Source organism: Chenopodium album, chromosome 3 (genome assembly GCF_948465745.1).
Source record: "Chenopodium album chromosome 3, dcCheAlbu1.1, whole genome shotgun sequence".
Taxonomy (NCBI): domain Eukaryota; kingdom Viridiplantae; phylum Streptophyta; class Magnoliopsida; order Caryophyllales; family Amaranthaceae; genus Chenopodium; species Chenopodium album.
The window spans coordinates 85,595,103-85,620,150 of NC_137836.1; the positions used below are offsets into that span (position 1 = coordinate 85,595,103).

Here is a 25,048-nt window from a genome sequence, read left to right on the forward strand (position 1 = left end):
AGCCCCAACATTATAACCTTTTAACCGTTGGCCTATTAAGTTTGCCATGTTGTAATATTAATTTATACAAAGTTTTTTTTTTTGAGGGTTTTACCAGAAATTCCATATTAGAGATTATTAAAAACAAGCATGAGTATGAAACTCTAATGTAAGCCACAAAATATACAATCATTTATATACTAATTCATTCTTCTGAGCCGTTTTGGCCATTAAAATTTTTTTTAAAAATGACCCTACCTTTATCTTTCCTCTCTCCTGAGTCACACACTAACAGTCACTCACAATGGCGTATGTAGTCAAGATGTTCTCTTCCAATCCATCTCTGGTCAGTAATAGCCCATTGTAGCAAAGGATATGAATATATTCCTTTTTCACATTTTTATTAATACGGAGTATTCCAAATCAAGGACGATTGATTATATTCTCACCTAAATGAGCAATCAAAACTCAAAAGTAAAGAGCTCTGTTTTGCTGTGGGCGTAAAGAATCCAATTGTCCAAAAGAGACCAACGCATAATCAACGCTGGTGTTAGTAATAATAATCAAATAATGCTAATCTCCAAAGTTTGGGCGGCCGGATGGAATCAATACTGATCACAAGATGCCAATCTGCTTTAGGAGCTTACGCTTTGTTTGGATAGCAAAGAAGGAAGGAAAAGAAGGGGAGGGAAAATGGAGGAAGGGAAGGGAAAAGAAAGGGAGGGGGAGGTGAGCTCCATTTTCCCTCCAAATCTCTCCAATTTTGGAGAGATTATGGTTATTAAAGAGAGAGGGAAAATGAATCCCTCCCTCTCCTTTCCCTTCCTTCCCCCAATCTTTTACCCAAACAAGAGATTTTGTCCCCCTCCATTTCTCTTCTCTTCTTTTCCTTCCATTTCTTCCTATCCAAACAAAGTGTTAGTGAGTCAGACTTGGAATGAAAAATCGTCTACACAAAAATAAAAAAAACACTAAACCAATACCAATTTCGATTTACACCAGACCAGAAACTAAATACCGACTTCAATTTACAGCAGACCAGAAAAATAAATACCAATTTCAATGCCTCATCTTCATAATCAAAGCTTAATCTTTAAGAGTTTCATATCAATTAGACAAATATTAAGAACATAATGACATGCCTATATAAGATAGAATGCTCTCTTCAATACAGTAGTTACTACTTGACTATATGATAACATTTGACCACAAATATGGCGACATTGGCATAAGATAGCTATCTATACGGTGTTTAACATATTACATTGACAAACATGGGGCATTAATGAAGGGAGCAAAAAAACTTACAAACCCTCCCATGACAATATCTAATGGCATATTGTTCAATCTTCCAAAAATTGCTGTCGTTCAAGCTCTATGATACTTTCAGTTAGATTGTTTAAACTGCTGTTTACAGTTTCATTACTACTACGGCACTCTGATAATTGTTCTCGCAGACTTCGTACAAGCTCATTGAGTTTCTGAATGCTCTTCTCTTGAGATAAAATGATCTGTGATGCGTATTAATGAGAAGATAAGATAAGTAGCTCAATTGAGACAAAGCTAACTTCAACAAATATATGCCTCACAAACATCACAAATGCCCGAAAAATTTTCAAATGAAAAGCCTGCATAGACTACCCAAAATAGCAACACTAGATTGTTTCAAAAAGCTGGTAAAGATGGTACAGTAATAAATATATTGAACTATTACCCCCCTAAAAAAGTTGACAAAAGTATTGGGACAACTAAAATGAGGCAGCATTATATCAGCAGGGAAGTAGAATTATAAAACCAGGCCCAAACAGTTATAAATCCAGTTTATGAAGGTACCCTTCATAAACATAATACTTCCTCAGTTCCACCATAGTTGCACAGTTTTCATTTTTCGGAAATTTCACAATAGTTGCTCCTGTTCCATAATTGAGAAGTTTGATTAATTGATTGTCAAGAAGACATGGTGCTCTTGCCAACATTCATGAACCTGCCTTAGTGCAAACTGTAAAGAAGCCAAACACAGGGAACCCTGATGGCTTTTCGATAAAAACCCAAACAAAGCAGCGAAGACCAGTGAAAGCAAAAGCATGAAAGAGGTGTGATATTATCTTGGTTCTGTCAGCTGCCTTCATTGAGTGAGGTGTGTCCTTGCGTTTTTCCATTGCAAAGAACATGTTCCCTTCCTAGCCAACAACCAACCTCCTATCTTAATTAATAGATACCAGTAGTATATTCTATAAGGCTATTGCCATAAAGAGGGTATACGTATAAGACAGCATATCTTGAGACTCAGCTAGGATACACAGATAGAGGCAGGGCCTTTTTTTACATCCTTGCTGCTCAATCCAAATACCAAATTTCACGTCTGACATTACCTTTCCAATCCTAATGCGATATTGGGATGTGTCACTTTGAACTTCCATCATCCCCTGAGAACCATATTACATCACAGGATCTAATAGTATATCCAATCTATCCTTGTCAATCTTCTAATAATCTCTATTATCCACACTTCACATCATATCCTGGCCTAAAATCACTTTGCAAATGCAAACAGATGTCCGACTCCTCACTCCTGTGCCCAATTTCCAGGTAAAAACACATTTTTCGATGGCATTAAATGCATGACCACGTATTTTACACAGAAGTCAAATGTGTTCTTCCATTTAGTTCTCCTTCAACGTGAAGCAAGTGATAAATCACATTTATATAGAGTTTATAGGCACATTTATGCTAGTTTTATAGTTGCTTTTTAGGTCTTTTAGTCGTTTTTTAGGTCGCAAATGCATAAGTTGTTTGTTTTGTGCTCTATTACGCTCCGTTTGTGTTTTTCTTAATGTTTCAGGTGATTTCATAGTCATTTGAACGCTTTCGGAGTAGTTTTGGAAGAAACGGACAATAAAAGAATGAAATGTCGATGAATCGAGGTCGCTCAATGAAGGATATGTGTTGATGGAAGCTAAATATGAGATTAACATGCATGAGGAATGAATATAGCATCCACAAGGGTCGTTACGCACTTTTTCAGAATTGAATTTGAGTTAGAAACAAAGAAAAACGATGTTTTACAAAGTGGCAAAACAGACCTTTGTCCACTCTTTTGATCATAACTCAAGTTCTACAGATCGGATTGATGCGATTCAAATTGCGTTGGAAACTAGACTTAAAGAGCTTTCCAATGATAGGTCACACGCCCCAAGAAGCCTTCTAGAACAGAAGTTATGGTCGTTTTAATCCGTGCTATCTACCCTGCGACCAAACCCCACGCCCACTCGACTTCCAGCGCTACTGCCAGGGTGGTGGCACCCTGCGGCCGCAGTTTCTGCCGAGCAGCCAAGGCAGCCCACGAGGCTTCCTCGCTACACATCTTCACTCGTCCCTTGATACATCGATCTTATTCGTGCCACGTCATATTCTATCATCCAATTACATTACAACTTATGTAATTTATATTTTCTTACTTCTTTTCTTTAATTATTTTTTAGATTAGTTTTAGGATAATATAAATACTCAAGGGATATTATTTTTCCCTTATGCTTTTTCATACTTTTTATATTACGTTCGTTTTCTTGAACCCTAGTTTCTCATGGCATCTCCATGGATTCTTCCATGGATGATTCTTGGGTTTACTATTTTAATTCATTGAGGTATTTTATTTCTATTTTCTTGCTTTTAATTATGTTTTATTCCTTAGATCTAGTTTTATTTATTTATTTCATGTTTGAGTAGCTCAATTTCTAGGGTTTGGGAATCCATGTTTATACTTTAATTCTTGATTGATGTTTTTAATATTTTGATTATTAATTTCTCTAATTGATAGTGTTTTATTGTTAATCTTGCAACCTGATCAATTGTTTGATTAATCCATGTTAATAAGTGTTTGAATCGAAAGATCTTACTTTTAGAGGCTTCCCTACAATTAGCAATTCTGATTATGTTAGCGACCGGACTACATATGTTGAATTGAGAGCGTTAAGACCCGACCGTAGGCTTAGCAATTGCTCTAGATAATTGATTGATTGAATTGTTATTGATTTTTGATAGATTTAGAGCTATAAACATGGTGAACCATAACCCTAGGTCTTTTTATTAATTGTTTTATTCCCATTTCAATTTAAACTATCTTTCTATCTCGAATTTCGTGACTTGTTTAGTTTCTCCAATTTCTTAGAGGTTAGATTGAATATCATCTCTCTGTGGATTCGACCCTACTTACCCTACTACATTGTTAGTTGGTTTTGTTAGGAATTTATTTTTGACAGGTGTATGACAACCTATCAGCAAGTCATCAAGAAATTCTGCAAGTTTTATCAATTTCTTCTCAAGCAAAGTGACAAGTGCACATGCTAAGACTGCAATGACATTCCTAGAGAAATTACATTGACTCAACATGGTATATAAGTCAAAATATTGGTAGGTTAAGAGAAAATTTGCCAAAAGTTTTCACTAAGACCAAATAATGGAATATGAAAAAGGACATCTTGATCCAAACTCATCCCAAGATTGTGATTGAGGAAATATAGAATGAAAACTGACACGAAGGTGCAACAGACCAAATTTGGGAGTAACTTGCAAAACAAGAAATAGATGCAATTACAGAAACCATAGGAGAATCAAGCAGAGGAGAGATGATGGTGAGATAAACAGACCAGGCCACCAGAGATATAAAGGTAAAACAGAAGCATACAAAGTCAAAGCTAACAGCAACTCCAAAAAGGGAAAGTATAGTATGGCTAAAACTGAGGCAAATAAAAACATTTGCAGAGATTAGGAGGGGGGGGGGGGGGGGGAGCACATATAGGCTAACTTAGTACAGGACGCAAAGATCTTGACCAAGAGAAATGCATCAAAGAAGATAGAGAACAAACGAAAGAAAGAAAGATGAGGCTGAAATCAAGGAGAGAGAGCAACACAGATTCATAGTGTTATGAAGGTGCTTACAGTTTGTTTGGATAGCAAGATAAGGGAAAGGAGGGGAGGGGGAAGATGGAGCTCCATCTTCTCTTCAAATCTCTCAAATTTTGGAGGAAAGGTGTTTACTATAAAGCTAATCGCTCCCCTTCCTTCACCCCAACCTTTTGTCAAACAAAGGATCTTGTTCCCCTCCCTTTCTGTCCATCTCCTCTTATCAAGAAAAAGTGTTGAAGCAAAGGAGAATCCTAATGCACATATTTGAGTTACTTAATGAAGTCAAATCAATCACAGGAGAAACAAGCAAGCTAGAAGAGGAGTATTCAAGGATCTGCTTGAAAACTATTTCTTATGACCATTATTGTAGACAAACTTGGAAACCCTTCTTTTTGCTGTCAGACCTACACCAGCTGACCTGCACCTTCCTCTTTTCTTCCTCCTTCCTCCCGTCTACCTTTAGTCTACTGTTACTTTATTTTCCTTATTTAATCACTTTATTGTTTTTTCTCATTCCTCTCGTCTACCTTTAGGATCTGCTTGAAACAAGCAAACTAGACGAGGAGTTTTCAATGATGGTTGATTACTTGTAGAAATGTCAATTCGGGTAAACGGGTCGGCTTTGGTCGGGTAAGAGAGGGTCAGGTCAACTCGGGTCGGGTCAATTAAGATTAATTCCATAACCTATGCGGGTCGGGTTTGGGTTGGGTCATGCTTGAGTCGGGTCACATCGGGTCATACTTCTTATCGGGTTTGGGTCCGGTTTAAGTCGGGCTAATAACAGGTCATGTTACATTCGGGTCGGGTGAACAATAAGTCGGGTTTAATTCGGGGTTTCACGGGTTAGGGTAATTCTCGGGTTCAAGTCGAGTTCGGTTCAAGTCAATAATTTGCGGGTTAGAATCAGGTCGGGTCATTCTCGGGTTTGAGTCGAGTTCGGTTCAAGTTAATAATTTGCGGATTCAACTAACTATAAATTGATAATTATCATTTTTGTCAAGCTAATTATTTCCTTTGACTATAATATATATGACAATATACTAGAGAACTATAGTCTATAATTTAAGAAGATAATTAGCTCATTTGACCATACAACAAGTATATACTATATTTAACTCTTAAATTTGAGGATGATGCTCCTTTCTATTGCTGGCCTAGACCGACTTGGTCTCCCTAGAAAAAATACTTTGATCAACAATAATAAGGTGGTCTAAATTGCATTTAAGGTGATTTGAAATCGGGTCAGGAACAATTTGGGTTGAATATAGGTCGGGTCAATAACAAGTCGTGTTAACTTTGAGTCAGGTTAGTAACATATCAGGTTGAATTTTTAGGACGGGTAAGTAATAGGTCTAGTAAAATTCGGGTCATGTCAATAACAAGTTAGGTTGAATTTGGGTCAGATCAATAACAAGTCGGGTTGATTTCGGGTCAGGTTCGGAACGGGTCTGGTTGAAATCAGGTCAAGTTAGTAACAAGTCGGGTTAAATTCGGGTTTTGACGAGTTAAAACAGGTTAGGGTCAATTTCGTTTCAATTCGGGTTCGATGCAAGTTAATTAAACTGGCCGTTGTAAACCGATATATTAGTGCAAGTTTTAAACCGGTAAATTGGTCGTTTAACAGCAAAATGAATGGTTCCACACACCCAATTGGACTCCCGTAGGATATTAAGGACCATGGTAAACATTTCGCCAATTTTTATTTCCGGACAAAAAAAAGTCAAAAAGATTTCAAAATTGAAGGCTAATAAATACACTTTTTGAGAAATTTTGGAGATTTCGGGGCTGGTGTAGAAAAGTCTTAATATTTTAGGGGATACATTTCGGGTTCATATAATGCCGTTTGGAACCATATATGATCATTATATGTTGTCATGTTTGTCCGTAGTATGCTTGAGTTAATGAAATTCATGCAAATAATAAGTAAATTGGCCATTTAAAGTATTACGGACCATGGTAATCATTTCAGCAATTTTTATTTTCGGACGAAAAAAGTCAAAAAATTCCATAATTGAACACTAATATCCACGCATTTTGAGAAATTTTGGAGGTTTCGGGACTCGGTGTCGAAAAGTCTTGAAATTCTACGGGATACATCTCAGTGTCATATAATGTCGTTTGGAACCATATACGATCATTATTTGTTGTCAAAAATCTTTGAGGTAGGCTTGAGTAAATGAATTCAGTACAAGTTGTATACCGGTAAATTGGTCGTTTAAAGGTAAATTGGATGGTTCTATCCACCCAATCGTACTTTCGGACGTTATTAGGGATCATGGGAAACATTTCGGCAATTTAAATTTTCGGACGAAAAAAGTGTCAATATTTCAAAATAGAAGGCTAATATCCACGCTTTTTTGAGAAATTTTGGAGTATTAGGGGCCCGGTGTCGAAAAGTCTTGAAATTCTAGGGAAATACATCTCAGGGTAATATAATGCTATTTGGAACCATTTATGATCATTATTTGTTGTCATCAATGTTCGTGGTAGGCATGAGTTAATAAACTCGGTGCAATTTGTAAACCGGTAAATTAGTCATTTAAAGGCAAATTGGATGGTTCCACCCACTCAATAAGACTCTCGGACAATATTATGGATCATGAGAAACATTTCGGCAATTTTTATATCCGGGCGAAAAAAAGTCAAAATTTCAAAATTGAAAGCTAATATCTACGCTTTTGAGAAATTTTGGAAGATTCGGGGCCGGTGTCGAAAAGTCTTGAAATTATAGGGGATATATCTCGGGGTCATACAATGCCGTTTGGAACCATATAAGATCATTATATATTGTCTTAAATGTTCGTAATATGCTTAAGTTAATGAAATCCGTGGAAGTTGTAAGCTGGTAAATTGGCCGTTTAAATGCAAATTAGATGGTTCCACCAAACCAATTAAACTCCCGGAGAGTATTAGGGAACATGGTAAACATTAGAGCAAATTTTATTTCTCGGGGAAAAAAGTCAAAAAATTCCAAAATTGAAAAATATATCCACGCTTTTTAAGAAACTTTGGAGGTTTTGGGGGCCAGTGTCGAAAAGTCTTGAAATTCTAAGGGATACATCTCGAGATCATGATATACCGTTTGGAATCATATATGATCATTATTTGTTGTCATAAATGTTCCTGGTAGGCTTGAATTAATGAATTCAATGTAAACCGGCAATGTGGTCGTTTAAATGCAAATTTGATGGTTCTACCCACCCAATGGGACTCCCGGGTGGTATTAGGGATCATTGTAAACATTTCGGTAATTTTGATTTCTGGGCTAACAAAAGGCAAATATTAAAAAATTGAAGGCTAATATCAACGACTTTTGAGAAATTTTAAATGATTCGGGGCCCGATGTCGAAAAGTGTTGAAATTTTAGGGGATACATCTCGGGGTCATATAATGCCGTTTGGAACCATTTATGATCATTATATGTTATCATAAATGTTCGTGGTAGGCTTGATTTAATGAAATCGGTGCAAGTTCTAAACCGGTAGAATGGTCGTTTAAATGCAAATTGGATGGTTCTAACCACCCAATGGGACTCCCGAGCGTCATTAAGGATCATGGTAAACATTTCGACAATTTTTATTTTCAGGCGAAAAAAAAGGCAAATATTTCAAAATTAAAGGCTAATATCCACGATTTTTAAAATTTTAAAGGATTTAGGGCCCGATGTCGAAAATTGTTGAAATCATAGGGGATGCATCTCGGGGTCATATAATGCCGTTTGGAACCATTTATGATCATTTTATGTTGTCATAAATGTTCGTGGTAGGCTTGATTTAATGAAATAGGTGCAAGTTCTAAACCAGTAGAATGGTCGTTTAAATGTAAATTGGATTGTTCTACCCACTCAATGGGACTCCCGAGCGGTATTAGGGATCATAGTAAACATTTCGACAATTTTAATTTTCGGCTAAAAAAAAAAGGCAAAAATTTCAAAATTAAAGGCTAATATCCACGATTTTTGAGAAATTTTAAAGGATTCAGGACCCCGATGTCGAAAATTGTTGAAATTATAGGGGATACATCTCGGGGTAATATAATGCCGTTGGAACCATTTATGATCATTATATGTTCTCATAAATGTTCGTGGTAGGCTTGATTTAATGAAATCGGTGCAAGTTGTAAACCGGTAGAATGATCGTTTAAATGTAAATTGGATGGTTCTACCCACCCAATGGGACTCCCGAGTGGTATTAGGGAACATGGTAAACATTTCGACAATTTTCATTTTCGCGCGAAAAAAAAAGGCAAAAATTTCAAAATTAAAGGCTAATATCCACGATCTTTTAGAAATTTTAAAGGATTCAGGGCCCGATGTCAAAAATTGTTGAAATTATGGGGGATACATCTCGGGGTCATATAATGCCGTTTGGACCATTTATGATCATTATATGTTATCATGAATGTTCGTGGTAAGCTTGATTCAATGAAATCGGTGCAAGTTGTAAACCGGTAAATTGGTCGTTTAAAGGCAAATTGGATAGTTCAACCCACCCAATTGGACTCCCGGAAGGTATTAGAGGATCATGGGAAAAATTTTAGCAATTTTTATTTCTCGACGAAATAAGGCAAAATTTTCCAAAATTGAATGCTTATATCCACGCTTTTAGAGAAATTTTAAAGGTTTCGGGAACCCTGTATCAAAAAGCATGGATAACCCGAGATGATCATTTTATAACCCGAGATTTTAAACGGCATTATATAACCCGAGATGTATACCCTAAACTTTTGGACACTAAGCCCCGAAACCTTCTAAATTTCTCAAAAAGCATGGATATTAGCCTTCAATTTTTTAATTTTTTTTTCCCGTAAATAAAAATTAGCGAAATGTTTATCATGATCCCTAAAACCCTTCAGGATTCCAATTGGGAGGGTGGAACCATCCAACTTGCCATTTGCCATTAAACGGACAATTTACCGTTTTCCAACTTGCACCGATTTCATTAACTCAAGCCTACCACGAACATTTATGACAACTAATAATGATAATATATGGTTACAAACGACATTATATGACCCCGAGATGTATTCCCTAAAATCATAAGTCTTTTCAACACCGAGCCCCGAAACTTCCAAATTTCCCAAAAAGCATGGATATGAATTCAATTTTGGAATTTTTAGATTTATTTTCGCCTGTAAATAAAAAATTTCGAAATGTTTAGTATGATCCCTAATACCCTCCGGGCGTCCAAATGGGTGGGTGATACTATCCAATTTACCAGTTTACAACTTGCACCGATTTCATTAACTCAAGCCTAACACGAATATTTATGACAACATATAATGATCATATATGGTTCCAAATGACTTTATATGACCCCGAGATAAATCCCCTAGAATTTCAAGACTTTTCAACACCACGCCCCCGAATCCTCCAAAAATTTCTCAAAAAGCATGGATATTAGTCTTTAATTTTGTAATTTTTATACTTTTTTTCTACGAAAGTCAAAATTGCCGAAATGTTTACCATTGTCCCTAATACCCTCGAGAGTATTACAAACATTTACGACAACATATAATGATCATATATGGTTCCAAATGCCATTATTTGACCCCAAAATGTATCCCCTAAAATATCAAGACTTTTCTACACGGGGCCCAAAACCTTCGAAATTTCCCAAAAAGCGTGGATATTAGCCTTCAATTATGGAATTTTTTGACAAATTTTTTCGCCCGGAAATAAAAATTGCCGAAATGTTTCCCATTATCCCTAATACCGTGAGAGTCCCATTGGGTGGGTGGATCTATCCAATTTTCCTTTAAACGACCAATTTGCCGGTTTACAACTTGCACCTTTCATTAACTTAAACCTACCACGAACGTTTATGACAACAAATAATGATCATAAATGGTTCCAAACGACATTATATGACCCCAAGATGTATCCCCTAGAATTTCAAGACTTTTCAACACCAGGCCCTGAATCCTCCAAAATTTCTCAAAAAGCGTGGAAATAGCCTTTAATTTTGGAATTTTTCGAATTTTTTTCGCCTAGAAACAAAAATTGACGAAATATTTACCCTAATATCCTCTTGAGTCCAATTAGGTGGGTGGAACCATTCAATTTGTCTTTTAACGACTAATTTACTGGTTTACAACTTGCAAGAATTTCATTCACTCAAGCCTATCACGAACATCTATGACAGCAGATAATGATCATATATGGTTCTAAACGACATTATATGACCCCAAATGAATTCCCTAAAATCTCAAGGCTTTACGACGCCGGGCCCTGAAACCTTCAAAATTTCTCAAAAAGCGTGGACATTAGCCTTCAAGTTTGGAAATTTTTGGTTTTTTTTTCGTCCGAAAATAAAAATTGCAAAAGCGTTTACCATGGTCCTTAATACCCTCCGGTAGTCTAGTTGGATGGGTGGAACCATCCAATTTTCCTTTAAACGACCAATTTACCGGTTTACAACTTGTGCCGATTTAATTAACTCAAGCCTAGCACAAACATTTATGACAACAAATAATGATCCTATATGGTTCCAAAAAACATTATATGACCCCGAGATCTATTGGGATCATGCCGTTTAGTCTTAATATTTTAGGGGATACATCTCGGGTTATATAATGCCGTTTCGAACCATATATGATCATTTTATGTTGTCATAAATATTCGTGGTAGGCTTGAAATAATAAAATCGATTAAATTGTAAACCGGTAAATTGGTCGTTTAAAGGAAAATTGGATATTTTCACCCACTCAATTAGACTCCCAACGCGTATTAGAGAACACGGTAAACATTTCGGCAATTTTTATTTCTATGTGAAAAAAGTCAAAAAAATTCCAAAATTGAAGACTAATCCATGCATTTTGCAAAATTTTAAAGGTTTCAGAGCTCGGTGTCAAAAAATCTTGAAATTTTAGGGAATAAATCTTGGGGTCATATAATGCTGTTTGGAACCATAAATAATTATTACATGTTGTCATAAATATTCGTGGTAGGCTTGAGTTAATGAAATCGGTGCAAGTTGTAAACCGGTAAATTGGCTGTTTAAAGGTAAATTGGATAGTACCACCCACCCCCAATTGGAATCCCAGAGGGTATTAGAGACCATGGTAAACATTTCAACAATTTTTATTTCCGGGCGAAAAAAAATTAAAAAATTGAAGGGTAATATCCACGTTTTTTGAGAAATTTTTGAGGTTTCTATCGAAAAGCCTTAAGATTATAAGGGATACATCTCGGGGTCATATAATGTCGTTTACAACCATACATGAACATTATATGTTGTCATAAATGTTTGTTGTATACTTGAGTTAATGAAATCGGTGCAAATTGTAAACCGGTAAATTGGTCGTTTAAAGGCAAATTAGATGGTTCCACCCACCCAATTGGACTCCTAGAGGGTATTAGAGATCATGGTAAATATTTCGACAATTTTTATATCCGGACGAAAAAAAAAATCAAAAAATTCTAAAATTAAAAGCTAATATCCACGCTTTTCAAGAAATTTTGAATGTTTTAAGACCTGGTCTCGAAAAGTATAGATTTTAGGGGATACATCTCGGAATAATATGATGCCATTTAGAACCATATATGTCATTATATATTGTCATAAATATTCGTAGCAGGATTGAGTTAATGAAATCGGTGCAAGTTGTAAACCGGTAAATTGGTCGTTTAAAGGCAAATTGAATAGTTCCACCGACCCAATTAGACTCCCGAAGGTTATTAGGGACCATGGTAAACATTTCGGCAATTTTTATTTCCATGTGAAAAAAGTAAAAAAAATTCCAAAATTGAAGTCTATTAACCACGCTTTTTGAGAAGGTGAGAAATTTTAGAGGTTTGACGAAAAGCCTTGAGATTTTAGAGAATACATCTCGAGGCCATATAATGCCGTTTGAAACCATATATAATCATTATATGTTGTCATAAATGTTTGTGGTGGATTTGAATTAATGAAATCGGTGCAAGTTGTAAACCGGTAATTTGGTCGTTAAAAGGCAAATTTGATGGTTCAACCCACCCAATTGGACTCTAAGAGGTTATTAGGGACCTTAGTACACATTTCGGCAATTTTTATATTCGGGTGAAAAAAAGTCAAAAAAATTCTAAAATTGAAGGCTAATATCCACGTTTTTTGAGAAATTTGGTATGTTCGAGCGCATGTCGAAAAGTATTAAGATTTTAGGGGATACATCTCGGAGTCATATAATGCCGTTTGGAACCATATATGATCATTATATGTTGTCATAAATGTTCGTGGTAGGCGTAATTAATGAAATCGGTGCAAGTTGTAACTCAGTAAATTAGTCGTTTAAAGGCAAATTGGATTGTTCCACCCAACCAATTGGATTCACAAAGGGTATTAAGGTCCATGGTAAACATTTCAGCAATTTTTATTTCCGGGTGTGAAAAAGTATAAAAATTCCAAAATTGAAGGCTAATATCCACGTTTTTTCAGAAATTTTGGAGATTTCGATTAGGGCTGTCAATTCGAGTAAACGGGTCGAGTTTGGGTCAATAAGAGTGTATATAACCAATGCGGGTCGAGTTTGGGTTGGGTCATGCTTGAGTCGTGTCACGTTGGGTCATGCTTCTTATCGGGTTTGGGTCGGGTTTAGGTCGGGTTAGTAACAGGTGGGGTTACATTTGGGTCGGGTGAAGAATAGGTCGGGTTTAATTCGGGTTTTCACGGGTTAAAACGAGTTAGGATAATTCTCGGGTTCGAGTCGAGTTTGGTTCAAGTCAATAATTTGTGGGCTATAATCAGGTCGGGTCATTTTCAAGTCGGGTCATTCTCGAGTTTAAATCGGGTTCGATTCAAGTCAATAATTTGTGGGTTATAATCAGGTTGGGTCATTTTCAAGTCGGGTCATTCTCGGATTCAAGTCAGGTTATGTTCAAGTCAATAATTTGCAGGTTACGATTAGGTCAGGTTATTTCCAAGTGAGGTCATATTCGTTCAACTAACTATAAATAGATAATTATCATTTTTATCAAGCTAATTATTTCCTTTTATTATAATACATATGACAATATACTAGGGAACTATAGTCTATAATTTAGGAAGATAATTATCTCCTTTGACCATACAACAAATACATACTATGTTTAACTCTTAAATCTGAAGAAGATGCTCCTTTCTTTTGCTAGCGTGGACCGACGTGGTCTCCCTAGACAAAATGCTTTGATCAACAATAATAAGGTGGTCTAAATTGCATTTAAGGTGATTTGAAATTGGGTCGGGAAATATCAGGTTCAGTCAATAACAAGTCGTGTTGATTTCAAGTCAGGTTAGTAACAGATCGGGTTGAATTTTTGGGTCGGGTTAGTAATAGGTCTTGTAAAATTCGGGTCGGGTCAATAACAAGTCGGGTTGAATTTGGGTCAGGTCAATAACAATTTGGGTTGGGTTTGTAACAGGTTGTGTTTGGAAAAAGTCAGGTTGAATTCACGTCAGGTTAGTAACAAGTTGGGTTAAATTTGGATTTTGACGGGTTAAAACGGGTTTGGGTCAATTTCGGTTCAAGTCAGGTTCGGTTCAGGTCAATGATTTACGGGTTACATTCGGGTCGGGTCATCTCTAGGTCAGTTCATGTTCGGGTTCGAGTCCCACATACTTGGGTCAACTCGGGTCTAGGGTTGGTTTCAGGTCGGGTTTGAGTCACCATTTTTTTGAGTTCAAATGGGTCGGTTAATAATTGGGTTTGAGTCGGTATTTCGGGTCGGGTCATTTTTTGACAGCTCTAATTACTTGATTTGAGTCCTACTTTGAATACACGTTTTGGTGATAGTTTGTTACAATATATTCAATTTGTGTCTTACTTTGTGAGTAGTGACTATCAGTTTTTGAAAGTTATTTGTCCCCGTTGATTTCCAAGTTATGCAGTTTATTAATATAATTATGGCCTCTCAGTCTCAACAATTAAGCAGCAACGTTGTTAGTAGCACAATAGTGGGTCGGTCAATGTGTCTTCAATGCAAAATGGTGGTAATTCTACTACATTGTGGAGATTTGTGACATTAAGACAAACAAGTGGTTGTAAGAGGGACTTGGAGCTATCAATGTAGTTTTAGTAATTAAATTTAGCAATTCGAGAATAATTTGAAATCACTTTGAATTTTTTTTTTTAAAAAAAAAAATCTAAGAAATAACAACTTCAAAGAAAGCAACTTCTGATGATAAACTTGAATTTGAAAGAATAGAAGAGGTGTTTTAAAAACAAATAGATGAATGAGATAAGACTAAAGAAGTTTCTTGCCTTATGAATTTCAATTGGGCAAAAAAACTCCTCATTAAAAACAAAAAAAAAAAAAAAAAAAAACTATTAATCTATTATTACTGCTTTTGGTATTAAAGCTAGGGACTAATTCCATTTAAAGATTTCAAGACTGTTTTAAACAAGGGGTTAACCATTTAATCTTGCTAAAAATCCACGTTATTTAAAGTCTTGCTTTTAATTTAGTTGAGAGGCTGATTCAACCACTTAAATCAAATTGGAAAAAATACGAGGGACATATGTGAATTTGTGACTAGTGAAGGGAGTGATTGATAAGTGTTTTATTTGTTCACTTATCATGGCATTTTAAACACGATTTTGTACTCTTTCCCCACTTCAATCCCTTTTTCTAACTCTTTTTGTACACACTTGCATCTTTTGGCTTCCCCGTTTCTGTTTATGTGTGTGCTCGTGTTTGTAGGTGCAAAGTAGCATGAGCATGAAGACTTTCTCGAGGGAGCATTATCAGGCACGAGCGGGTGTGCACCCTTAGAGGAGCGGCCGCTCCTCATCCCAGCACCACAATCTGCCCCCCCTGCACATAGAGGAGCGGGCGTGCAGCCTTCAAGGAGCGGGCGCTCCTCCCTGTTTTCCTACATTCTGCCCTAAACTGCTGCAAGAGGAGAGGGCATGCAGAGAGCCAGGAGCGGGCGCTCCACACCCAGGAGCGGGCGCTCCTACTTACTGGAGCGGGCGCTCCTCCTGTTCTGAAGCCCGATTTTGACGGATTTTACGATGTAATTTCTGGGCATATAAATAGGACGCTTGACTTCAGATTTTTGGGATCTTCTTTCCCTTTTAGTTCTCTTAGGCCCTTAGTTTTTCTCAACCCTCATTAATTAGTTTAGATCTTCTCAAACTCAATCATTGTAGTAGATTAATTGAAGATTGTTCTCTTGAATTCAACAATTTCTCAACTTTGAAGCATTTTAAGTAATCTCTTTCCTCTATCTCTTACTCTTTAATTTCAGTTTTCATTTACTTTGAATTGTTAAATTCCTCTCTTGATCTTGCTTAATTGTTGTTGCATGTCCGATCTACCTTATTCCTACTACTCCTCTCAACTTGTTAATTTAATGTTTGAATTGGAACTTGTTGTTTTGATGTCCTTCACCATGTTTAGTGAGTAGTTAATTAGCTAGGGGTTGGGTGAAGACCCAACCAAGCCATGGGTTGATTGATGTTTGTGCTTGCATGTTCATTTTGGATTGATGATTGATTGTTAAAGAATTGGTTAATTGCATGTGTAATTGGATGGCCACTTATTGCTCATGTATTCACTTTTATGCTTGCATTGAGAGATGGAGTCTAGTTGTGAGCCTTTTCTTATATGATTATGCTAAATTCCTCTTGATTATGGTTCCTTGTTTGAATGATGTGGTAGTATTAGTTGCAACAATTAGGTGAGAAATCCCAATTGCTTGTGCCTTAATGCTTTCTTGGACCGATCGAAAGACAAACCCGAGTTAGTAGTCTACTTCTCATTGTTAAGACTTGGTTGGCCTATCTTGTTAGTTGAGTTTGGTTTAGGAATGCTTAGTGTTGTGGCTTCGAAAGAAGGCAAAGTGCCCTCTCTATCACCCAATTTGTGTTCATGCTTGCCTATTGTTTTGATCCGTTGGTTTGGTTGGAGTCGATCCCCATTTCCCCTAGTGTTTGTCTCCATAGTAGTTACCTAATCAAAACCCCCAATTTGTGACCGAACTAGATTGCAACCGTTTCATACTCTCGGTGTACTTACCCATTCCCTTTGGATACGATCCTCTACTTACCCTAAACTTGTCTTAGGTTGGTTTAGGTATAAATATTGTTTGGTTTTAGGGTGATTGTCCAACGACCGATTATTCCCTCTACCAGTGATCTAACAAGAAAGTCTGCCATTCATTTCATGGCTAGTTTGATGATAGAAGTCCTTTTTGAGGTGTGTCAGCTAATTGTTGTGCAAATAATAACTTACAAAGCAACAAATTGTCAAATTGTAAGGGGGCACTAAGCCACTAAGAGTTTGAGACTGAGTTTCCTAACAATTATTGGACACCTTGCCTTTTGAAGAACACTTTGTGCAACAAAGATGAGAGTGGCAATGAGGAAAAATATGAAGTGTAGTTGGATCACTAAAATTCATACTCTTGTTATACAAATTAAAATTCCATCATAAATCACAACATCTCCTGCGGCAATGATGCACGGTACGCCGCTTAACTGCCGTTTTTTCGTACCTGAAACGTATCAACGACGGGTATGGTACGGGGACGGCTAGGATACGTCCCCAAATCGTCCCCATCAAAAGTGGTACGGCACGTCATCTAGGGGACGACTAGGGTCATGATCGGAAACGTTTCGGGTACGGGAAATCCCAATTTCTGTCGTACCCTATGAAGCCCAGCCCAATTTTTTATAAAAAAAAATAAAAAAAATAAAAAAAAAAAAACCCAAATCAGAACAAAACTTACCTTACCTGAAAGTTGATTTCCCACAATTCTCACAAACACTAAAATTTCGAACTCTCATCTTCTTCTTCAAACTGTGCGATGTGATTGACGGCGGCGACCAAAGACCCACCTGCGAGGCTGCGACAGTCGACACTTGGTTCAAGGCGGCGCCAAGTGTTTGTCTCTTCTTTCTTTGTTCTGGAGTTGTAATTTCAATTTTCCCCTTTCTTCTATGTTCGATCTGTTTGATACTTGGACTGCTTTGTTTCCTTTTTTATTTGATTTTATGTGTTGTTGATATTATAGTGAATTGTAGTGATGACATTAATTGAGAATGTCAGTACGTGATTTTTTTTTTTTTTGTTTGACATTGTGTAGTTGAATGGAGTCTCCAAATATTGATAGTAGTACGGGTAGTGGGTCTGTTAATACGAAATCAACTGAAAATGCAGCTCCATTGTGGAATTATGTTACAAATATAGAAAAAAAGGGGGCTTTGGGTGGAACATGGAGATTTCAATGTAAATTTTTGTAATGACATTAAATCAGGAAGCTATTCTAGAGTTCGAGCTCATTTACTTCAGATTAAAAATCAAGGCATTGCAATTTGTAAGAAAGTAATACAAGCTGATAAATTTGAAATGCAAAGAGTAGATGATGAGTTTGAAGCTAGAAAAAATGATTCAGGCCTTCTACATGGACTACATGTGTTGATGGTTTAGCATCTAAGAAAAGAAAGCCAGCAGCATTGCCTATTGTTAGAGCATTTGGTGTTGAAGCTAGGGACCAATTAAGTCAAGAAATTGCAAGAATGTTTTACACAAGAGGCTTACCATTTAATCTTGCTCGAAATCCACACTATATTCGGTCCTACACTTTTGCTGCTACCCATAATTTAGCTGGTTTTAAACCCCCAAACTATGAACAATTGAGAACAACTTACCTTGTAAATGAGCTAAATAATGTTGAAAGGCAACTTTTGCCACTTAAAACTGGGAAAGAAAAAGGTGTGAAAATTGTATGTGATGGGTGGAGTGATCCAACAAGAAAGCCTCTCATTAACTTCATGGCTACTTCCGGATGTGACCCTATGTTTCTAAAAGTTGTGAATTGCTTTGGTGAAGTGAAGGATAAATATTTCATTGCTAATCTGATGAAAGAAGTCAATCACGAAGTGGGTTACCAAAATGTTGTACAAGTGATAATGCAGCAAATTGTAAAGGGGCGGGAGAGCTTATTCAGATGGAGTTTCCTCACATCTATTGGACACCATGTGTTGTGCATACTCTTAACCTTGCATTGAAAAATATGAGTGGCAATGAAGTAGGCATATGATGCTTGTTCTTGGCTTGCTAATCTATATGAGGATGTTGTTCTAATAAAGAACTCTATTATAAATCACAACATGAGGTTATTTATTTTCCGGAAGATCTCTCCTCGTTGATTGCTTTCTTTGTCACAAACTCGTTTTGCCTCTTAGGTTACGAGGTCTTCAAGCAATGGTCATAAGTGATGATTGGTCTTCTTACAAAGAAGAGGACCCGGGAAGGCAGCTAAGTTAAGGAAGTAATTTTGTTGGATATGTGGTGGGATACAAAAGAATGAGGTGCTTTTGTAGGTTATTTCCTCTCGGTGATGATCTTAGCAAAGCAATGGATGAATAAGCACTATTTTCTATGAAAAGTGGGCCTTTTGAGGATCTAACCATCATGTCAAAGATGGCCACTAAGGAACCTAAGAGTTGGTGGGCAAATTTTGGTGCAAACTCCTCTCCTTCAAACTTTAGCTTTTAAGTTACTTCGGCAGCCCACTTCCTCTTCTTGTTGTGAGCGGGATTGGAACATACAACTTCATTCACTCACTTAGAAGGAACAAATTAAATCCTAGTCGTGCACGAGATTTGGTTTACATTCACTACAATCTTCGTCTTATATCAAGGAATAGTGCACAATATGAGGAAGAGAATACAAAGATGTGGGATGTTGGTGGAGATAAATTTGATTCCATGACGGGCATAGGATTTCTAGAGTTTGCGGACCTCTCTCTCGATGAGCCGGATGTGGGAAGAAATTTGATCACTTAAGATTGAATTTAGCTCTTTTATTTATGTTTTTAACAATTTAAGACATTAAATCCCGTAGTATTTCTTCTAAGTTATGTTGTATGGATTTTTTTTTTAATGGATTTATATTTACTGTTTTTTTTTTGTCGTATCCGAGCCGTACCCGTTTTTTGAAAAAAAAAAAATTTGTCGTATCTCGTCCCCGTACCTGGACCCGTTTTTGTCCCCGTATCCATATCAGTGTAACCTAGTCCTGCGGTTCGGAGAGGTTCCCTCCTCTTAAATTGGTTTTCACATCCGATACTCATTTTACCTCCATCGTCATTATTCTTAGAAGATTTAAACTAATCAAACAACACTTGCAAGCCACATTAATAACTAATAAGTGATTAATGGTCTTCTTATAAAGAAGACGATATGAGGAAAGCAAACTTTGTGAAATAGATGATTGTGCATGATAATTAATGGGAAAAAAGTAAGTTACAATATATATGAGATGATTATATCTTGTGACATCAAATAAGCCATAACTTAAATTGATGTATGAGATCATGAGATGTGGGATTCCATGATTAAAAAAGTGAAGCTTGCAATTTATGATAAAGAAATTGTCCTATTTAGGACTTTAATTTGTTTTTATTTTTAGTTGATGTAAGATCATTAGATTTTATAAAATCATAAAATAAACATAATCTTGTATATATTAGCACCCCCACCATACACGCTAAAAAGTTTATCTCCCTACTTCAAGGATGCCACATATTTCCTTCTTCCAAGCACCACATCATCCTTCTTCCCATCCCAATTTGTTTAGTAAAAAAGAGATTCTCCATATTCTCAAACACATAATCAAACCGAAATATCTCACCAATTAAGAGCTATAAAGGATATTATATTCATCAATCTACTAACATCTACTATCAACTTGGTAGTGCACCGGAATGGATCGGAACCCGGAATCAAATTTTTTTGGGGATCGGGTTCGGACCGTAATCGACCGGTCCGAGTTCTGATCCAAACCTGTTTATTCCGGACCGATTTTGGACCGGGATGGACCGGTTATTTTTTTTTCATTTTAATATCTTAATATATACCTACATTTTTAACGTCTTGTTTTTGTTTGCGTGCTTTCTTATTTTGCATCTAGAATTTATAAATTACAAGTTTTGTACCTAAATTTTTTAGAAATTTAAACATAAAATTTAAAATTGTTACCCAAAAAATTACAAAAATACACTTTCCGGTCCGGACCGGAATATTCTGATTTTTACCCGGACCGGAACCCGAAATCCCCAAATTGTGAGGACCGGACCGGCCCGTCCCGGTCGATTTTTCGGTCCAGGTCCATTTCTGCATACCCCTAATCAGAGAAGGGAAGCTCCATTCATTCTCTATCTTTATCGACATCGTTTGCATCTAGTCCAATTCACTATTTACTAAAGGAGTTTTTCTAACGTATTAATCTTGAAGAAATTTGAGGAGGAATAGATAGGGATAGACATAGACCGATAGATAAAAAATATAAAAAATAAAAAAAAATAAAAAAAACAATTGCCATGAAAGCTTCTTTGATGCGAGCGAGAGAGAGAGAGAGAGAGAACTATTTGTATAAGTTTACAGACATTGGTCATTTCATACTAAAATCTCAGTCTAATATACATTACTAATGCACCATTTTAACAATGTGTGGTTTTGGATGAACCCATTATTCAGATTTGCTCATAACCATCAAATTTAGTGCACTAAAATCTTGGATCAAACCTCTATCTATCAAACAGACAAACAGGGCCAATATATAGCTAAATAAAATAAAAACAGAATACTTAGAATGTGAGTAAAGGAAGATAGGAATACCTATGACATGAAAATCAAAATTAGGCAGATACTTTACCTCAAAGACGGGTTTTTTAAATATTAAGTGACAATTGTCCAAAGTAATAAGTACTTTCCCAGTTATATTCTTTGTTATTTCAGTGTTTGAAAAGCGTGCCTGTGGCGCTAGGGGGTAAGCTCTTAACTTGGTCTAGGCGAGGCATTTGTGGTTAGGCTCATGAGGCGCACCAAAAGCACAAGAGGCGCTTCTGAAGCAGCTTTAGCAAAAAAAGATTTAGTTGTTCATAAAATGCCTCACTTCAAAGAGGCATACTGAGCCACAACAAAACCCCTCTTGCTTTTTTATATATTGGTTATTTATGTTTTATTGAGCAATAAGATTTAAGTGAATATTGAAAAAGTGAATGACTGTAAGACAAAGGAGGATGAAGTAAAAAGAAAAAGAAACCTTAAAAAGGCGGGTGAATGCAGAATAAAGGTGAATAGTGTGCATGACTGCATGGAAATGCATAATTATTATGGGGTAAAGGTAAAATAGTAAAAGAGGTATTTCTAAAATAAAATAAAGCAAAGTGAGTAGGATTAAAAAGAACAAATTAAGATGGAAAGTGAGTAGAATTAAAAAGAACATAGGGAGTATAAAACAAATTAGTTTTGTGGTAATAAAAAGCAACAACTCAAACTTAATTGCAGATTCTTCAATGGCTATAAGAACAGTTGTCATTCGACAATTAAGCAAGTCTAACACATAAGCTAATGTTGGTGGAAATGAAGGTGATTCAAAATATAAGCAACCAATCTATATTACGAGATAAAATTAAGAATGAGGTTGTTCACAATGAGAATGATAACAAACAACACAAACACCATGTAGAGGAGATGCAAGGGGAAAAAAAAATCTCTAAAGTACATATGAGAAAACAGGTAAGAAAAACTCGGTTGAGGTTAAAAGGCAGCATCTAGAACATATTACACATAATAAGAAAAGGTGAAGCACTAGGAAACAAGTAGTTGAATTCTGGAAGAGACCATAGACATTGATGGTGTGTTTGATTTTCTACTAATAACCTCTCTCTCACTTTACCTTACTTCATATGTGCTTGTAACCATTGATGACAGCCTGAGTTCCTTATATGCAGTCTCACCTTTACAATAAATTATAGGAAATTTATATAAAAAGGAAAAAGAAAAAAAAAAACACTTTAAAACAGATTCTTACATTGATCTCAATTTTTTATTAAATAGCCTTTGACAAACCATGGTGGTTTCTAGTTGGCGAAAAATTGCATCCTTATTGTTGGAAAACATTTTCCTTTACAAAACATAGGGAGCCACATTTTCCACCCTCCTCCTTACCGCCTTTATACTTTTATCTCATCCATCCTCATATTTCCACTCCTATATTTGATCATTTCTCTATAACTTTTCTTGTAAGTAGCCAAACAAAGGAAAACTTATTTGCAATTGTGGTTCTCCTTGAAAATATATTTTCCATGAAAACTAATTTTTCATTGAAAATGTTTTACTTCAAACCAAACGGGGTCTAAAAAAAAAGACCAAACCCCTTATGTATCCTCTATTTGGCCATTATCACCGCCAAAACACTCAACCCAACACCTCCCATTAGGTCCCCATCACCTTTTAAGTTATAACCCAACCAACCACCACCCAACCACCACTGACACCCAATACTAACCCAATAATCCCACCCCTCTCGTTTCCTGCCCTTAATCCATTATACTTGCAGCCCCTCCTCCCTGCAGCAGTTCAATCACAACAATCCTGCCTACACAGTCACCTACCTCACAATTCCTTTGATAACATGCCTCTGTAGTTATCACTTTTCAATATAACAATCCCCGTGTTGTAATTCTTAAGTCACGGCATGATTTGGTAGTTGAATTGATTCGATAGCAAATTTCGTTAAGCTTGTACAATTGCAGTTCATTCCATAATGGGTTTTCTTTTTAAGTATTTAATTGGTCAACATTGTTAGGAAGAAGTTGCAATTCATAAATTAGCTAATTGACTGGACATTTAAAAGAAAACAAAGTAATGGAAGAATGAAGTTGAAGGTGTAATAAACACAGAAATAAAGATGGGAGCAGATAATAAAGGAAAGAAAGCAGCACCTTCTCTTTTACAGCTTCTTCTCGCTTGGAAATGCGGTGCTGTTTCAGTGATAAAGTATGATTGGACTCAACATCGCTAACAAGCTGTTGCCTCCACTCGAACTGAGAAGTAATTATAAGTATCAGCAACAAGAATACCAGCAACATTGGCCTCGACATCCTTTAATTTTCAACACCTATTTCAAACAGCACAACCCCAAATTAATTCAAAAACCCTAATCCTAATATTATTACAGAACCCTAAAAACTCCAACACATAAATGAATTTACCAAGAGAAGAGGCAGGAATAAATACGAATTGGAGGTGGAAATGCCTAGCATCTAATCGTCCAATTCAAGATCAATTTTGATTCACTCAAATTGGAGCTGCTGATCGATCGATCCTTCTTTTCTTTCTTTCCCGATGAAGATGTGTATTATTTTGGAGGCTAATTCTGTTTTACTTTCGGTGTTCTGATAAGGCCAATTTTGCTCTGCTTGTGTTTATTTCTCCATTTGTATACACTATACGGGTAGGGAGTAAATGAACCAAGCCGATCAATAAACTACTCGGGTTCAAGCTCGATTGAAACTCGTTTATTTTCGTTTATTTGATAAATTCAATTTTGAAGCTCGTTTAATAAATGAGCTTGATTGAACACGAGCATAGATATACTCATTTAGATAAGCTCATGAACAGCTCATATATTTATGTGTGCGAATTACTCGTTTATTTGTATTCATGAATTATAGATTTATTCACAATTGTTAATTTAAGTTAAAGGCTACATACAATTGTTGTATGTGGTCCCTCGTTGTATGATTGTATGTGTATCAGCTCTCTTAATTTAATTCTTAAGTTTTTAATAATTAAGATTTAATTCTTAGGTTTATAATTAGGATTTAATTATTATGCTATTTTTTTATATTTTCACATGTTAAAGTACAAAGCTCGTTTATTAAAGAAGCTCGTTTATTACTAAAATCATGCATATGAAACGCTTGTTTATAAACTCGTTTAATAAACGAGTCATTCACGAACATATAGTGTACTTGTAGGGAATATTTCAAGCATTACCCCAAACTTGAACTCCACTGTGATCATACACTTAAGCATGGTGGCGTCCAAAGGGAAGGAAACTAGAGCAAAAGAGTCGCCAACAAGTTTTAGGAACTTGTAAACCGTTCACATGGTGATGGTTAGTCCCTTAACGATCCAGGCTCCAATAGGTCTGGAACCATGACTGGAAGTTCGGGGATGAAGGTACAAATCAAACCTAAAAGAGATTGAACCCGCCCTAATAATAGGCCTCTACTTTATTCTTCTCGTATTCATATGCGCTTTCTGACTAACATGCAATCAATAGGTTTACCCTAAACCTGTTTATCCTATGTTGGTTGAATATTAATGCACAAATAAATCTATTATTGGCGATCACTTGAATTATAATCATATTACACTAAACAAGATTATTAATTATCTTATTAAGCGT

The 25,048-nt window shown here is 36.2% G+C and overlaps 1 protein-coding gene across 1 annotated transcript; it reads right to left on the reverse strand.

Moving 5' to 3' along the window:
* Positions 1–1,030: 1,030 nt before the first annotated feature.
* On the reverse strand, positions 1,031–24,080 carry LOC145624722 (uncharacterized). Its single transcript, XM_081677814.1, has 3 exons — positions 23,847–24,080; positions 23,577–23,752; positions 1,031–1,490 (listed from the first exon to the last, which is right to left on the reverse strand). Exons 2-3 carry the CDS (start codon positions 23,733–23,735, stop codon positions 1,323–1,325), a joined length of 327 nt encoding a protein of 108 aa, XP_081533940.1. The 5' UTR covers positions 23,736–23,752; positions 23,847–24,080; the 3' UTR covers positions 1,031–1,322.
* Positions 24,081–25,048: the final 968 nt, after the last annotated feature.

Bases quoted from the DNA above. Each gene is read 5' to 3' on its own strand.
- LOC145624722 (XM_081677814.1), bottom strand. From the start codon at position 23,735: ATGTCGAGGCCAATGTTGCTGGTATTCTTGTTGCTGATACTTATAATT. The intron at 1,491-23,576 runs GTGCTGCTTTCT...TACGCATCACAG, and splicing joins AAGAAGCTGTAAAAGAGAAG to ATCATTTTATCTCAAGAGAA.